The 18,478-nt window shown below is 36.7% G+C and overlaps 1 protein-coding gene across 1 annotated transcript in view; it reads right to left on the bottom strand.

Annotated features, from left to right (window-relative positions):
• Positions 1–5,352: 5,352 nt before the first annotated feature.
• The window catches only part of LOC309791555 (bifunctional heparan sulfate N-deacetylase/N-sulfotransferase 3), a gene marked incomplete at its 3' end in the record, with an annotated part of 145,968 nt that continues 132,842 nt past the window's right edge, over positions 5,353–18,478 (bottom strand). Inside the window, exons 12-13 of the mRNA XM_082600396.1 lie at positions 10,847–10,949; positions 5,353–5,472 (exon numbers count right to left, since the gene is read on the bottom strand). Of these exons, the coding sequence (XP_082456522.1) occupies positions 5,353–5,472; positions 10,847–10,949 (223 nt within the window). The remainder of the gene's footprint in view (positions 5,473–10,846; positions 10,950–18,478) is intronic.

An 18,478-nucleotide genomic window follows, 5' to 3' on the forward strand; every position in this document is an offset into this window, starting at 1 on the left:
TACATTTTCATAGCTTTTTATTGTTCTTAAAATTAGAATCTTTAACTTCTTATAAGTTTGTCAATTTGTTCATCTGTATGTGAAGCAAACCCTATTTTTTTTTTTTTTTTTTTTTTTTTTTTTTTTTTTTTTGCGGTATGCGGGCCTCTCACTGTTGTGGCCTCCCCCGTTGCGGAGCACAGGCTCCGGATGCGCAGGCCCAGCGGCCATGGCTCACGGGCCCAGCCGCTCCGCGGCATATGGGATCCTCCCAGATCGGGGCACGAACCCGTATCCCCTGCATCGGCAGGCGGACTCTCAACCACTGCGCCACCAGGGAGGCCCGCAAACCCTATTTTTTGATGGCATATGTTTTGTGGGCTTTTAAAAGCTTTGTTTGCTTTGAAAGATGTAAATTAGGTTCTGAAAAGATACAGCACAGCCCTAAGAGTATATAGCATTTTGAGCTTGCATTTCTGTTTAAAGTGGTTGAAACTGAAAAAATTCAGATTCAGAATAGTATTTACCAAATAGAGAAAAGAAGACCAATCTTCTCTGGTCCAACTGTATAAATTATGCATAATATTTAAGAGCAAGATCTGCTTTCCATTTCAGTTATTGATTTGAAATAGAGCATTTTGGCATCAGAAATGCAGACAGCAGGCATTTCCTGCACTTAATTTATTCCCTCATAACCAAGAAACAGCTTGATATAGATAGTTTTATGTAAGATTTGTCATAGATCCTGTGTGCTTTGGAAATATTTCACATTTCATTCAGTTTCAGTTTTTTGTATGATAAAATGTGGGTAAATACATTCTTCCTAACAATATCTTGGAGACTTTATGCTGTGAGTATTTAATTTGTGAAATTTGCCTTGACTTCCGTGAAAGGGAATGAATGCTAGGCAAGTAAAATATCTGACCTGAATCTGGCAAATGAATGTCTTTCTTAAACACATATTGACACTATTCATGATTCTTCTTTCTCTAAAAAGAGAGATGGCGAAAATCTAGCAGGTTCCAATTTCAGTGATTTATTAATCTTTGTGTATATAACTTTTGGGAATAGACTGAAAAATGATAGAAACTCAAAGATTAAGATAGTTACAGGATTAATGGAAGAAGGTGGAAGGGCAGAGTAAGAAATAAATTTCACATACTAATAAATAAGTGAATAAATGTTTGTGACTTTTGTTAAGAGCACTGGATATATCAAGAACCATATAGACAACAAATTGAGGACAAAAACAGCAAGAACTAGTAGTAGCAATGGTTGGGGAAAAGTGGTCCTCAAATTCTCTTAGGTACCCTTGGCCACAGGTGAGAGGCTTCCTCAAAGTAGATTCTAGATTTTCTTGGGAATGGAATCAATGTCACACTGTGTCTTTAGCTTTTATACTCAAAGCTAAAATTCACGGCTTGACCTTATAAAATTTAGTTTGCTTTTGGGTAAAGTAAGTGAAGAGAAGGTAAACATTTCAAGCCAACACAAATAATTTCTTAAGGATTATCCACCACAAGTAATCATTGCTGTTGCCATGACTGCCATCTCTTTGGGGATGGGTGTGTGTGTATGGGGTAGGGTGGGCAGGAAGAAGGTAGCAGCTATGCTGTAGGTGGTAACCAAGCAGAGTCAGCTTTGGCAGAACTCAGCCATAGAGTATGATTCCAAAAGAGAGAAATCCCTTCATTTTAAAATATTTGAACTGTTCAGTGCCTCCCCGTTAGTGAGCCTTTAGCCTAAAACATATCTCCTGGAAATGCAGTGCTGATATCTCTGGAAAGTAAAATATTGTTAAGTCATTATAAGCCCCTAACATCAATGGGGTTGGTTTATTAGCCACTCACCAGTTGGTCCTGGAGTAGATAGAACATAGGATGGCATACTTAGAAAATTGGGAGTCAGATGTACTCTGGATTGGGGAACTGTGTGTCTGGGAGATAATCCTATGAGGAATCAACTGGTGTATGTTGACAGGGTGGGTTGCAATATGAGAAAACCTGATGTTTAGAAAAGAAAGGGACTGGGTTAGAGAAAAAGAAAGTTTTGTGGAAAATGTAGATAAATGTCTAACTCTCCCGACCCCCTTTTTTGCAGATAGTTTGTTTTTGCTAGATTTTTAATAAAAGAGAGCCTAGCTAACGCCTTTTAAAGCTCTAAAGAAAGGCGCCGATTTGTCGGGAGCAGAGCTGAGCACTGGGAGTAAGAAATGCTATAATTATTCAAGTTCTCAAGTCTGTTAAGTAACAGCTGTGTGCTTCTCTTATTCTCTGGTTTCATGAGTGACGCTAGGAACTGTTTTATATCTATTAGAACTAAAAAAAAAAAAAAAAGACTAACATTGATTAGAAGATCTGTTAAAGGTTATATTGTTAAAAATAAACTTATTTCCTCCTGGGAAGTTTTCCATGTGTCTCTCCATTTAGAACTGTATTAGTGGTACCTATGTTCTGTGACCACCTCCCACTCTGTCACAGGCAAACACAAACAATCAAAGAAATGCCTACTTATTACCTAAAATTACCAGGCCCAAACTCTTCATTTTCTTATCACAGTTTATTGTTGAACATATGAGGTACCATGCTACTATCAGAATTATATCCAGGTTTTTTATTTTAAAAAACTCAGAGAAAAAAACGTTTCCATTAATTTTCATTCAATGTGAATGACAAGAATATTATAGCTATAAACATTGAAATAACCATTTCATTTCTTCCTGAGGAAGTTTCATATTTTAAGCAATGAAAAAGGAATTCTATACAAAGCTAGTTTAAAATCACATTATCTCTCAATCTTTTCCCATATGTATTTATGTTCCTTCCAGAAGAGCATAACAACCAGCTGGAGTGTACAATGCAGAAATTATGTGTCCTCTAGAATTTGAGTTGCCTCCCAGATATACTGAGTGGTCAAGATTCCTTGCAAAGGTTTGCTGCTCTAGGTAGCATAATATCTGTACTATGAATGAGTAAATTTTGATATGATCTCTTCTTTTTTCTCCTTTCGTTACACAAGCATCCAGTGTGTTTTTAACATTTCTTAAAGGGTGAGCTGTTTAGTTGATTCAGTGTACCCAGGCAAAATTATGCCAATAGCAGCTTTGTTTAGAAGTCTAAATGCACACCTCATCCTTGAAACATAAATGCGTTCTTTTTCTTTTTTTTTTAAATCAGTAGAACTGTTGCTGTTGAAATGAAAACATAATACCATATGTAATTACTGGGGCGTATTCTCACTATGTATGACCCTCTTAAGCTAGTTTTCTGAAATTAGTGGAGATTAAAGGCTGTATTTATTTTCCTGGGATGCTGGGCATGTGCTGCTTCAAAAATGGTAGCAGTAAGCATGAAGACTGACTTTACCATGTTTGTCCAAATGACTTTGATTTTGCTTTTACTGTCAGGAATCTTAAAACCTGGTTCTTTGTCTAATTCTTTCTGCTAATAGCTTGTTTGTTTTAAAATTAATATATCATTTGGGTATATAAAACAAAGTTAAATTAATAGTTATAATGCAATTAAAAAATTTATAGTTAGTGGAAGTGTCTCAAAATTTGTTTTCTAATTAATGCATAATTGATAGAGTTTAGTTTCACACATTATAATGGCAATGAAAATATTTGGGCATATCTTTTTTTCCCTAATCATACTTTTTTTTTTTTTTTTTTTCCGTACGCGGGCCTCTCACTGTTGTGGCCTCTCCCGTTGCGAAGCACAGGCTCCGGATGCGCAGGCTCAGCGGCCATGGCTCACGGGCCCAGCCGCTCCGCGGCATATGGGATCCTCCCAGACCGGGGCACGAACCCGTATCCCCTGCATCGGCAGGCGGACTCTCAACCACTGCGCCACCAGGGAGGCCCTAATCATACTTTTGATAACATTTCATAAAGGCTTATGTAATCATAGCAGGGAATTTATTTACTACTTAAATTTTTTATGTGCAGAGTACATTTAAAAACTAAGTAAATATAAGCACAGGAAAATAAGTATGACATTCTTTTCTTTTTTTGAATACTTCATTAATCATATAATCATTAAAAATTTAAGTGTAAATATATTTTAAAACCATGCCTCGCTCATCTTTGTACTTCTTCCATTTAATTTAGTAGATAACTCAAAAATTTAACTGTGTTCTATTGTCTTCCATGAGAGTGATGTATGAAATGTTCTTAAAAAATCGGACTGGGCTTTGCTTATCTTTTTCTGCCTTGTATCATTGCAAAAATCATATGTTAGTTTGTTTTCTGTAATAAATCTCTACATTACACAATTTCATTTTGAATTATCTGAAACGATGTAGTTTTTCTATAATTTAAATGTAAATAACCTAACATATCATCTAAAGAAACGTCCTTAGTTTTCATTTAATAGGTTTTGTTCTTGGGAACGTTAAAAAAAAATTATTTACATTGAAAAGTCAGTCTGTTTCTGGAGATGACACATATGTCAGATTCTATGCAAGCGTTTCTGTAGAACCAGTGAGGACTACCGGAGTTGATCTGCAGCTCACAGAAAAGGGACATAGTTTGTCAATCAGATATCTTACGACCCCTACAGTTTCTCCCTTTTAGAGGATTTAGTCAGTACACTTTCCATTACTTCTTACTGTTTTGGTATACTTAGTGTGTTTCTATTTCCAATCCAATGGCTTTACAATGCATCTTTCAGAATAACAATTATGATAGAGAAGTTAGTAACTTTTACATAAATGTACTAGACTATGTGGATGAAAACTCACATTTTTTTCTGCTATAGCACTTTTTTTTTTTTGGATGCAGATAAAGCTCATATATAACTTTTCCGCTCTTTGATCTAGCACAAGCTGTAATTTATAATTCTAAATACTTCAGTGGATTTACATTTTGGCAAGCATTTTTCATTTTTCATGGATGTTAGGCCTTTAGCGTCTTATGCTACATTGTGATGTTTGCTTCTTGTTTTGTAGGACACTTTATAGAATCGAAGAATAAGAAAACATTGTACAGGCAAACAGCAGCCTAAAAATCTACAGAGACCCAATCTTGGTTGATATATAAAAGTGTAAATATTACTACAAAATGGGACAGTTCTGCATTTGTGTTTGATATCTATATTGGTTGCTATTGATTTCCACATGAGTGCACAGTAGTCTCCAATGACCCCACAGGCTCCAATGTTAAGAGAAAGGCCATAGGCCTCAAGGCTTGTAACAGATACTTCTTTTGTTTGTTTGTTTTGTTTCTACTCATCCACATGCCAGCATATGGAAGGACCTTTGTTCTTTTTTTCTCATTTGAAGAGGTATGTTTACAAACCGCCTTTTGGTAGCCCCTGGAAGCTCTGGGAGAGGTGAGCATTCCACGGAGATGCATTCTCCAGATGTCTCTCAGTGCTATCTCACTTTCTGCAGCTCCTGTCTCAGCCAGGACGGCAGGGGATGCCCCAGTCTGTGCAGCAGCTTGGAGAGTTCCACGTTGTGGTCCCGATAGTAGCTGGATAAAAACACTCTGCTCTGAGATGGGAGGAGGAGATGAAAGGACATTTAATTTTGTTTTTTAAAGTATACTTCATATACTTTGACGATGTTTACATCTGTGTCAAGTAAACCATGCTGGTTTAAAACTGATATTAAGCATGTGGACTATTTGTTTAGCACAATATAAACACAGTGACTCTGTTCTTCAAAATACACACTCCAAACACATATGCTGTTTTCACTAGGGAAAGGGTTTTCATATTAAACATGGGATTTATTTGTGCAGAATTAAATGTTCAAATAACTAGATTGAATTGCTAGAAATATAGCTGTAATAACTGATTGAGTCTAATATTATGCTCTATTAAAACTATCCTGGCTTTGGAATAAGAGTTGGGTTGGTAAATCTATAAAATAAAATACTCCTTTGGCATCATTAATTTACATTTAGCTTTTAAAGGAAATATTTTCTTAAGAGCTCTTTTAAGGCATACACAAAATATTCACTGCTAAAACAGTACTATGGTAAACCTTAAAAATATAATAGGTAAACTAGGTAAACCTATAACCTGGTATATTTGTACTATTTGACCCAAGGAAGGAAAGGAATGCCTTGTAAACTATCCTGACTTATAGGGAAGTAGATTTCCCTTCAATAAAGAAAAATAGTTTAATAATTGAAATTGTCAGAAATGGAAAGTGCTGTATTGTAAGATGGTGTTTAGTGGGGTTTATATGTAGTTTAAATGACCATTGTTGGGAATGTTGTGAAGGACGGATTTCTAAATCTGTATTTGTACCTCCCTGCTTTACACTATTCTGAGGTTTTTATTTTATTTTATTTTTTATTTTTATTATTATTTTTGGACCACACCATGTGGCATGTGGGATCTTAGTTTTCCCACCATGGGGTCTTAACCACTGGACCACCAGGGAAGTCCCTATTCTGAGGTTTTTAGTTGAGTTGAATCTTTAAAAAGTTTTTATTTAATTCCTTGTGCTAGTCTTTTAAAATGTCATATCTGGTACCCCATTTTAAAGGCCATAAAAAAACATCTTGTTTTATACTGATAATTGCTATGTAACATAGTGGGTTTTTTTTTTTTTTTTTTTTTTTTTTCGGTACGAGGGCCTCTCACTGTTGCGGCCTCTCCCGTTGCGGAGCACAGGCTCCGGACGCGCAGGCTCAGCGGCCATGGCTCACGGGCCCAGCCGCTCTGCGGCATGTGGAACCTTCCTGGACCGGGGCATGAACCCGTGTCCCCTGCATCGGCCGGCGGACTCTCAACCACTGCGCCACCAGGGAAGCCCAGAAACATAGTGGGTTTTGTAGTCATTATGATCACTGGAACCAGACTGACATTTGTGCTATATTCTAACCATCACTGAGATCAAGGGAGAACCCAAACCTTTGTCTCACTTCTGTTTTTGGTCTTCCATGGTCATTAGCTCTAAAACCACTGACAGGCCCAGCTGGTACACCCAGGCCAGAGAGAGGTGGAGACAAATCATATTCCCAGATACTCCATCTGGGGGCCTGATCATTTTGTGCCTCCTTTGCTGCCAGCCAGACCTGGAATCCAGGGCTGAGCCCTAGGCCTTTGTGCAGAGGCTAAGTTTCCAAACTTCCCCACTGTGTTTTCTCTTAAGGTCTTACTTTGCATTGTTCCTCTTTATGAGAGAAGCCCTGGAACAACAGCAGCCCCGGGGCTGCCCAGCGCCTGCCCTCTTGCTCCCTAGTATTTTCCATATGGCAAAGGATTCTCCAACATCTTAACTAATTTTAGAATTGAACTTCCTGGGATCAATACCTACCACACATTCCTTTGCAGTTTGGATCGTACCTCCTGATACTGAGGATTATCTCAACTATACCTCAACTTTTTGGTCTTTTTGGCATTATTTTCAAACCTGGCTGCCTGTATCAGTGCTACCTCTGTAGCCAAACCCTTGTCCTGTGCCCTATTATTTGTGTATGTTGGTTCCTGTAATCATGTCCCTATAATCAAGTACCCTTTCTTCTTGTTGCTCTGCTCTCTCATATGGCAAGATAACTGATATGAGATTTGTAAAGTACAACATGTCCTATTTGAGAGTCTAATATATTCAGGCCAAAAGTTACTAGGACAGAACTCAGTGATATGCAGGATTTATTGTACATACATTGTTATCTGACCATCATTCAGAAAGGGACTATTTTATTTTATTTATTTATTTCTTTTCGGTACACAGGCCTCTCACCGTTGTGGCCTCTCCCGTTGCGGAGCACAGGCTCCGGACGCGCAGGCTCAGCAGCCATGGCTCACGGGCCCAGCCGCTCCGCGGCATGTGGGATCTTCCCGGACCGGGGCACGAACCCGTGTCCCCTGCATTGGCAGGCGGACTCTCAACCACTGCGCCACCAGGGAAGCCCCAGAAAGGGACTATTTTAGATGATAAATCACAGATAGGATATATGCTAAGTATGCCAACATAGTCTACTTCATGCAAACTCATGAAATTAATGTAATAAGAGGGAATAATAATATATGGTAAAAGAAGGAATCGTATAATAAATTCAATATCAGGTGGTTTATTGGCCTATTATTAAAGAATCTATTAAATGCTTTTGATTTGGAGAGGTCATAGACTTAGTGGTTCATTTAAAATGTCAGTTTTTATTCCCTTTCTACTATATATATATATATATATATATATATTTTTTTTTTTTTTTTTTTTTTTTTTTTTTGCGGTACACGGGCCTCTCACTGTTGTGGCCTCTCCCGTTGCGGAGCACAGGCTCTGGACGTGCAGGCTCAGCGGCCATGGCTCACGGGCCCAGCCTCTCCGCGGCATGTGGGACCTTCCCGGACTGGGGCACGAACCCGTGTCCCCTGCACCGGCAGGCGGACTCTCAACCACTGTGCCACCAGGGAAGCCCCTCTACAATATATTTTGATAAACAAAGTCAAAGTGGAAGTAGGGTAACAGCATTCTTAATTTCCAGGATCAAATGCATCCTATGATGTTTTGGTGATACTTGTGAGGAAGGGTTTTGGTGTTTTTCTGTAACAGAAGGAGAAGCAAGCAGTGTGGTGACAGTACTGCCTATTCTAATCTGTGTACACATTTGTGTTTCCATTACCTCCAGGAAGGACCCTTTACTCTTGCCTCCTCTCTGGGCACTATTTGCACAAAATCAGCTATTCTACTCCCTCAAATAAATCCAGTATGTATATGATATTGTGATATAATAAGAAATATATATTTGGTTTTTGACTCTGGTTCCTGGCACAGAGCTCCTAAATCCTTTGTAATTTCCTGAGTGACAGGGGTGTAAAGAGTGTCTTTTCTTATTTACAATAAGTTCCTTTAAACCTTATCTGAGTTTCTGAGTTTCTGCTAATGACGACTCTTATGGGCCCCCAGATAGCTTCAGATGGGAGCTGGTTGCTATAGAGGAACCAAACATATCATTAGAGGGTTGGAACTTTCAGCCCCTCCCTCCGACCTCCAGGGGAGGGAAGAGGGACAGGGAATTGAGTTATTCACCAATAGACAATTATTTAATCAACCATGCTTGTGCAACGAAACCTCCATAAGTCAGGGTTGGTAAATGCATCCATGTGCTGGGAGGGTGGTACACCCCAGACTCCACAGGGACAGAGAAGCTCCTGTGCTCAGGACCCTTCTGGACCTTGTCCTAAGTACCTCTTTGTATATAATAATAGGAAGTAAAGTGTTTCCCTGGGTTGTGTGAGTCATTATAGCAAGTTATAAAACCTGATGAGGGGGTCATGGGAACCCCTGATTTGTAGCCAAGTTGGACAGAAGTGTGAGTAACCTGGGAACCCACTACTTGTTACTGGAGTCTGAAGGGGGCAGTTCTGTGGGGCTGAGCCCTTAATCTGTGGGGCTACACTAACCCTGAATAGTTAGTGTCAGAATTGGATTAAACTGCAGGATACCTAGCTGGTGTCTGCAGAAAACTGGAGAATTGCTTGGTATGGAAAACTCACACATTTGGTGTCAGAGGTGTTTGAGAAAAAATATCTTAGGGATGTATTACACAGTAATCTTGTTGGGAGATATGGAGATAATGATATCCTGAAAAGTTATGTTTTTCTTATCTTTCTCTACCACAAACTTAATATTATGTCTCAGTATGTGTTTGATAGGAGTGAAATAAAATACTAAGAAAGATGTTCTACAGTGTCTTGAATGTTTTAGTTTTAATAAATATATAGAGAGATAGCTTTGACATACATGAAAATGAGATACTTTATATTACTATCTTGAAATACAATGGGAATTGCCCTTGAATATTTATTAATATGTAAGGATTGTTTTCATAGTGCTCTGAAGGTATATTTTAATAACCCACCAAAGAAAATTGGAGTTCTGAGAATGCAATTTGTTTATCAAAAGAACAAGAACCTCCACAATGCCTTTTAGATAGAATTTAATTGTGAGCTTAGTGAGCTTAGCTTGATAGAGGCTCTGTCTCTATCAGGTTGGAAAAAAGGTCCTTAAAGTCTTCAAGTATTAAAAAGTATCCAGACAAGTTCATACCATGTTAGGATTCTCAGACCACTGCAGGATTCTTAGTTACCATAATATATTAAACATTGTGGGAAAACGATGCCAAATAATGTCTTAATTTTTGAGTTAAAAAATTTTTTTTACAAAATCAATCTACTTGCATTCTTATGTCCAAACTATATGTTAACTGGACTGATTATGAAATCAAAATAATATTAATAAATTTTAATATATGTGAAATAAACTTTAAAGTAAATATATAGCATCTACAAAGTGGGAAAACTGTAGCTTTAAGTGATCACTATGTCACCATTTGGAACAGAATAAACACAAAACGCTACATACCTACTGCTAAGTTTGGGTGTCTCCATTCTCCAGAGCCTAAATTATCTGCTAGTATGTTATACATTTGGGAAATATATTCATTCTTTCATCTTATTAATGTATTAACAGTTCAAAACTTAGTATACCAATAATTAATATTATTATGCAGGCCACACACTTACTACTAGAGAGTGACTTAGACAGTGAAAATAAAATCTTTTGGGCCTATTTTCAATTTCCAGTTGATATATTTCCTGCCTTGGTTTCAGTTAACATTTTTAGTGCTAAAATTTCTGTGAATGTATCATTCTTTTTGGAATGAGATGTTGCCTTCTTCGTTCTGATTCAAAATGGCAAATTCTATTGTTTTCTTTTCTTCTTGCATGACAGGTAAGATAATCACTGGAAAAAGCAAAACAAGCAACCTGAATGCATTCTAATCCAAATGTCACTTTTAATTTTTATAAAGGGTGAATTTTTATTTTAATCACTTTTCTAAGAAAATAGATATATTTTTATGTATCATTTTGCTTATTTAGTTTGTATTTTTAAGCTCTATACTTACCTCAGGATCCATTGGAGGGTATTTTCTTCCTTTGCTCTTTCCAAGGCATTTTGTTTTACCTTCTTCCAGTAATTGACACCAGAAACCTTTATGAGAATCAAACCTAAAAAAATAAAAAATACAAAGAACAAAAAAGTATTTTTCAAGCAAGTATTTTTAATTATTTGGATATTAATCTATAACCAAGGAAACTGGCATATTTTTTGACTGCATCACTTTACATAAAGTCTTTTGGCATACTTCTGAATTCTCAGTCCATCTGTCATATTTGTGAGTTTGCCAGATTTCTAATAGAAAAACTGTCAGCAGAAGGTCTCCTATTAATAGAAATTAATAAGCCTACCTCCTTCATCTGGAAGGAAAAAGTTTTATAAATTTCAAGCCCATTCTTTCCCTTTGCAGGTTTTAAAAATGACAAGTCAGTCTTCATATCTATGGATTTACACAGTACTTGTACCATTCAGTTACAGGTTAATAGAAGAAGAGGTTTTGGTGTGTCATGGAGTGATGAATTTCAGGAGTCTCTAGCTCTAATCCATTAAATTTTTTTCCAGAGACACTTCCTTATTTTGGTATGAGCTCTGTATTAAAGTAATAACACCTATAAAAAAGATTTTCATGACATAATTGTAATAAACGTAATAGTAGCACATTAAACTTATATTTTAGTTTACCAAAATTTTTCATATAACCCTTTCTCATTTGAGCTTTTCTTATAACCCCTTAATGATATGGAGTATAGCATTTGTCGCATTTAATGGCACTTAGCACAGCGTCTGGCTCTTTGTGAACACTCACCAACTGTTAGTTGAATAAAAAAATGAGAAAGAAGGAAGTGCTTGTCAAGGTTTATTTACCTTGGACTATATACTTTTTCAGTATGCAGGTGACAACTCAAGTCTAAGCCTCCTGACCCTAGGTAGAGGGCGTTTTTTCTTCACTGGTCTCTGGGTATGTTCTGTATTATCATTCATTATGAATAAATAGTAATTTCCATGCTTGAATATAAAAGTGAAAGTAACAGCAATGATGATTCTTTCACATGGCTTTTGTTATTCAACAATTCTATTGCTATAATTTTTTCTTCATTAGAAAGAATTATCATTTAGGGCCACCTTTTCCTTTTGTCTTTAATTCATACTACTTCCCAGAATGCTGCTTCCAACTTTTTCTTAAAACTATAGTGTAAACAATGAACAACTGGAAATTGAAATTAAAACATTTAAATTAGCATAAAAACATGAAATACCTAGGGATAAATTTAGCACAAAATGTATGGAAGATCTGTACAATGAAAACTACAGTTGTTAAGTGAAATTACAGAAGACATAAACAAAAAAGAGCTATACCATGTTCACAGATCAGAAGACTAAATATTTTAAAAATATCAGTCTCATCTCCAGATTTATCTAGATATTCAATGTGAGTCCAAAACTCCAATGGACTTTTTTTTTGGTAGAAATTGAAAAAATGATTATAAAATGTATATGGAGATACAAGCTAATAATTTGTTTTAGACAAACTAAAACAATTTGAAAGAGAAGATCAAAGTTGGAGATCTTATACTATTTAGTTTCAAGATTTACTATAATGCCACAGTAATCAAGGCTGTGTAGTATTGGCACCAATGGGTCAATGAACAAAATAGAATCTAGAAACGGACCAACACATCTACTGTCAACTGATTTTCAAAAGTAGGTGCCACAGTAGTTCAACGGGAAAGGACAGTCTTTTAAATAAATTGAACTGGAAAAATTGGATATCTATATGGAAAATATGAACACTGACCTCACACTGTATATGAAAATTAACTTGAAATGAAATCTCATTTCATGAATGAGCTAAGAGCTAAACTGTAAGAATTCTGGAAGTAAACATAGGAAAAAACACATAGAAAATTTTTGGGTTAGGCAAAGACTTCTTAGGATGAATGATAAAAGAATAATGATAATTTTGAATACATCAAAATTTAAACTTGCTTTTCTAAAACACTTAAGAAAATGAAAAGAGAAACCACATGTTGGGCAAAAATATTTGTAAAATGTTAATCTAATAAAGGACTTATATTCAGAATATACAACTGAACTCAATAAAAAAAGATGACATTACCAATAAAAATTGAGTAAAAGATTGGAATAGACACTTTATCAAAAACATAGATGAATGACCAATAAACAAATGCAAATTTCCTCAGTATCATTAGTCATTAAGAAAATGCAAATTAAAATCACAAATGAAATACCACTAGATACTAGAATGACTTAACTTAAAAAGACCAATACCAAGTGTTGGCAAAGATGTGGAACAGCTAGAACTGTTACACCTTTTGGTAGAAATTTAAGATATTACAGACACTTTGGAAAGTTTCTTATAAAGTTAAATACGTAATTACTATATGACCCACTAATTCCATTTCTAGGTCTTTATCCAAAAGAAATGAAAATATATGTCCACACAAAGATCTGTACACAAATGTTCGTGGTAGCTTCATTCATAGTAGCCCCCAAGTGGAAGCAACCCTATGTCCATCAACTGGTGAAAGGATAAACAAATTGTGGTATATCCATAAAATGGAGTACTACTGAACAATAAAAAAACCCCAATTACTGATAGATGTAACAACAAGGAGGAATGTCAAAAGCATTATGCTAAGTGAAAGAAAGTAGAAGAGTGGTTGCTAGGGCTCAGGGGTGAGGGGAAAGGACTGACTGCAATAGAGCATGTGGAAACTTTGGATTAATGGAAATGTTCTATATCTTGATTGTGATGGTGTATACAACAGTACACGTTTGTCAAAATTCATCAAACTGTACAATTAAAATGGGTGGATTTTATTATATGTAAATTACACATCAGTAAAGCTGATTTAAAATTATATTGTGATTGAATGTGTGATTGGAGAGTAGTCTTTCTGTAGCTAATGTTGTAGACTTTGTAACTATAGCCCTATGAAAAGAAGGCAAACCTATATCTCTGTCTCTGCCCTGCTTTGGATATTAGAGACACTAAAGGATTACTCGCATCCTACTTGTGCAAAGCCCATTTCTGATCATTATTAAAGCAATTGTGTGGGATCAAGACACAATATGATATATCTCCATGTTGTTTATATTCTTGTTTGCATCTGTAAGGCAACTGAATAAATGTTTCATAGTCAGAGGTTTAAGAAAGGAGAGCATTAATAAATCAACTAACGTCAATAAAATCAATAAATTTAAAAAATAGAGACGATGATTGAAATAATCTATACACGAAAGCTGGGAAGCTCTAACACGTCAACATTTCTGGAAGTCTGCTATTGATAAAACATTTTTCATTAACATTTTGATATTGGTAATTTCCATAACTGAATTATGACTCATTTTAAGTATTTAAATGATCAAAATCCAGAATCCAGACTAGCTATTATGTTTTTTTTTTGCTAATATACCTAACTATAGATACATGTCTGCAACATACACATGCCTTATGTTAAAATGAGCAGATTTCTGACAGAATGTTTCTTTAAGAAACACTAACTTCACACATATTAAAATTAAAAATCAAAAGAAAAATAGGTTTTTCTTTCACCTCTGCTAATTGATTACATCTCATGCAGTGGGCTGTCATGCTGGGCTTTATTGATAAAAATGTGTGTCTGTGGAGCTGACACCTAGCCCAGACATCTGTAAGTTCTGTAAGCATAAGTTCACAAGCAGTGGTGTAACCATATCATAGTGGAAACAAAAAGGAGAGGAAGGTAGAAGGGAGATCATATTATTTTTCAGGTTGCCTGAGAAGGTGAGGGATTGATGATGATGAAGGACCTTGTGAGCAATTCAGAGCCCAAGTGGAGAAGCTTGACATGAGATGGAGAAAGATCTTCTCCCACATCTTTTCAGAATATCAGCAGTGTCCCTCTGAAAATTAGCCTCAGGACTACTAATATCTGGTAGAACAGCAAGGAAACAACCTTTTTGTGTAGGCACTGGCAGCTAGTCATTTCGTGTGGTAACTAGTAATGGCTAGGATCCTCTTTAAAGGCTTTCAGGAAAAGAACATTTTGGAGAAAATTTTATGTGTTGTTTAGTGTCTCTCCATGGTTATCCCTTCCTAGAGGTAGGGATACTTTATCATTGTGTACCCAGAGTCATGCCATAATAGTCATTCAATAAATCTTTGTTGAATTAAAGAAAAAGCGAGAAAGCACTGGTTCTTAAGTTTGTGTGGAGTATTACCTGGGGATGTTTAGAAATAACTGGAAGAGACTTGTGGGCATGAACAATCAAGATTCTCCAGTGATTCAGCCTCCAACTAGTAACATCTCTATATTAATGAAAATGTGACCTTCATTTTATCCTTGGGCAGGTGAATCCCAGGGAACATTCAGATTACACTTAGAAGGTGCAAGAATGTTTGAAATGTCTTTACATTGAAATAACATTTCTGTGAACGAATACTAAATTGTGTGGATATGCCAAATTTTCTTAAATCCATTTATCAGATTGATTCCAGCTTTTGGCTATTATGAATAATGCTGTGGTGAGCAATTCTTTGTGGACCTAGGTTTTCATTTCTTTTGGGATAGATTCCTAGGAGTGGAATTGGATTATTTGTAAACTTCTGTTTAATTTTTTAAGAAACTGCAAAACTGCTTTTCTAAAGTGGCCATATATTATACATTACCATCAGCAATATATGAGGTTTCCAGTTTCTCCACATTCTTACCAACATTTGGTATTGTCTTTTGGATTATAGCCATTCTAATAGTATCTCAATGTAGCTTTAATTTGCATATCACTGTGATTACACATTTATTATGCAAAGTGACAATGTGTCTGGAGATGGATTATTTTTATTTATTTTTTAGCATGTTTCAAAATTTATTCTTTTTTATTGCTGAATAGTATTCCATTGGATGTACTGATATATATCACATTTTTATTTGTTTTTTTAAATTGAGGTATAGTTAATTTACAATGTTGTGTTAATTTCTGCTGTACAGCAAAGTGACTCACTTATACCTACATATACATTCTTTTTTTTTTTTTTTTTTTTTTTTTTTGCGGTACGCGGGCCTCTCACCGCTGTGGCCTCTCCCGCCGCGGAGCACAGGCTCCGGATGCGCAGGCCCAGCGGCCATGGCTCACGGGCCCAGCCGCTCCGCGGCATATGGGATCCTCCCAGACCAGGGCACGAACCCGTATCCCCTGCACCGGCAGGCGGACTCTCAACCACTGCGCCACCAGGGAGGCCCTACATTCTTTTTTATATTCTTTTCCATTATGGTTTATCCCAGGACATTGACTATAGTTCTCTGTGCTATACAGTAGGACCTTCTTGTCCATCCATTCTATATGTGATAGTTTGCATCTACTAACCCCAAACTCCTAGTCCATCCTCTGCCCTCTCCCCTTCCCCTTGGCAACCACCAGTCTATTCTCTATATCCGTGATTCTCTTTCTGTTTCATTGATAGGTTCATTCCACATATAAGTGGTATCATATGGTATTTGTCTTTTTCTTTCTGACTTACTTCACTTAGTATGATAATCTCTGGTTACATCCATGTTTCTGCAAATGGCATTATGTCATTTTCTATGGCTGAGCAATATTCCATTATGTGTATATACCATATCTTCTTTATCCATTCATCTGTCAATGGACATTTAGGTTGTTTCCATGTCTTGGCTATCATGAATAGTGCTGCTATGAACGGCTGCATGTATCTTTTTGAATGATAGTTTTCTCTGGATATATGCCCAGGAATGGGATTGCTGGATCATATGGTAATTCTACTTTTAGTTTTCTGAGAAACCTCCATAATGTTTTCCATAGCAGCTGTACCAACTTGCATTCCCACCAACAGTGTAGGAGGGTTCCCTTTTCTCCACACCCTCTCCAGCATTTGTTATTTGTAGACTTTTTTTTAATAAATTCATTTATTTTATTTATTTTTGGCTGCATTGGGTCTTTGTTGCTGTGCGTGGGCTTTCTCTAGCTATGGTGAGTGGGGGCTACTCTTCATCACGGTGCACAGGTCTCTCACTGTGGTGGCCTCTCCCGTTGCGGAGCATGGGCTCTAGGCGCATGGGCCTCAGTAGTTGTGGCTCGTGGGCTCTAGAGCACATGCTCAGTAGTTGTGGCTCACGGGCTTAGTTGCTCTGCAGTGTGTGGGATCCTCCCGGACCAGGGCTTGAACCCGTGTCCCCTGCATTGGCAGGCACAGTCTCAACCACTGCGCCACCAGGGAAGCCCTATTTGTAGACTTTTTGATGATGGCTGTTCTGACTGGTGTGAGATGGTACCTCATTGCAGTTTTGATTTGCATTTCTGTAGAAATGGATTCTTTTTATAATGTCTGAGACAACTTAAAAAGCTCATTTTAAGGTTTCAGTTTTTTAAAGGAAGTATTGATACCTCCTCTTGTTATATTATTCATTAGTAAAAATTTACAATATTGTTTTTCTCTGGTTCTTGTGCCAATTTTTAAAAAATATTTTACTTATTTATTATATTTTTATGGTGGGCATGGGGGATCTTTGTTGAGGCATGATGGATCTTTCATTGTGGTGTGCAGGTTTCTCTCTAGTTGTGGCGTGCAGTCTCCAGAGCACGTGGGCTCTGTAGTTTGCGGCATGTGGCCCCTCTAGCTGAGGAGCGCGAGCTCAGTAGTTGTGGTGCGTGGGATTAGTTGCCCTGTGCGCGGCATGTGGGATCTTAGTTCCCCGACCAGGGATTGAACCCATGTCCCCTGCATTGGAAGGTGGATTCTTTACCACTGGACCGCCAGGGAAGTCCCTCTTGTGCCAATTTGAAGAGCTTAATAAATTGGCAGTGTAGGCTCCAGAGGAATGATTGTGTTTCAATCCTGCCTCCTCAACTTACTTGCTGAGTGACTTTTGGCTAAGCTTTTCTGTGCCCCAGTTTTTGTAGCTGAAAAGTGGAGCTAATAGTGTCTATCACATAGTATTGTTATAAAGCAATATATATAAAATATTTAGAACATATAAACATATACTGATTTTGAAATGTTATAAGCACTTTTAAAAACAAATTTATATGAAATTGGAGTAGATTATTTTCTTCTTTTTCACTTCCTAGCATTTCTAGCTGTTTCATAGGTAATCTAGAGAACCAGCAGATTTTAGCTACTATGGCTACTGTTTTTTGCTACTAAAAAAAGTTTTAATTTGGCACAATTTTACTCAAACTCATCTAAAAAGGGAAAGAATTCCTAGACAATATAAATTTGGTTGCCAGGGGAAGTAATGTTAGAAACAGCTGAAGCAGCTTCAGTTCTTTATGACTTAGTTAAGCCCCATCCACAGAACAAAACAAACAAACACAAAATCTTCATTCAACTCCTGGCCTTCAAATCCTTATTGTCCATTTATTGAAATTTTCATTGTAAATTATTATTAAAAATTCATATAACTCAGTCTGGTTTCATTCATGTTAATAAACAGGTTAATTGACTGAGAAATAAAGATGTCAGGTTCAGTATTCACTAGTATTTAACTAGTACTTGTAAGTGGGAAGACTCCTGTCACAGTCATTGATGTCTGGTATAATTCTGAATGGATATATTCATGGGAAAATTAAAAGTTTACATTTTTCATTTTAGTTTATACAAATTAGCACAATTCCATGC

The sequence above is a fragment of the Mesoplodon mirus genome, assembly GCF_964341445.2.
Source record: "Mesoplodon mirus genome assembly, chromosome: 2".
NCBI classification, from domain to species: Eukaryota; Metazoa; Chordata; class Mammalia; order Artiodactyla; family Ziphiidae; genus Mesoplodon; species Mesoplodon mirus.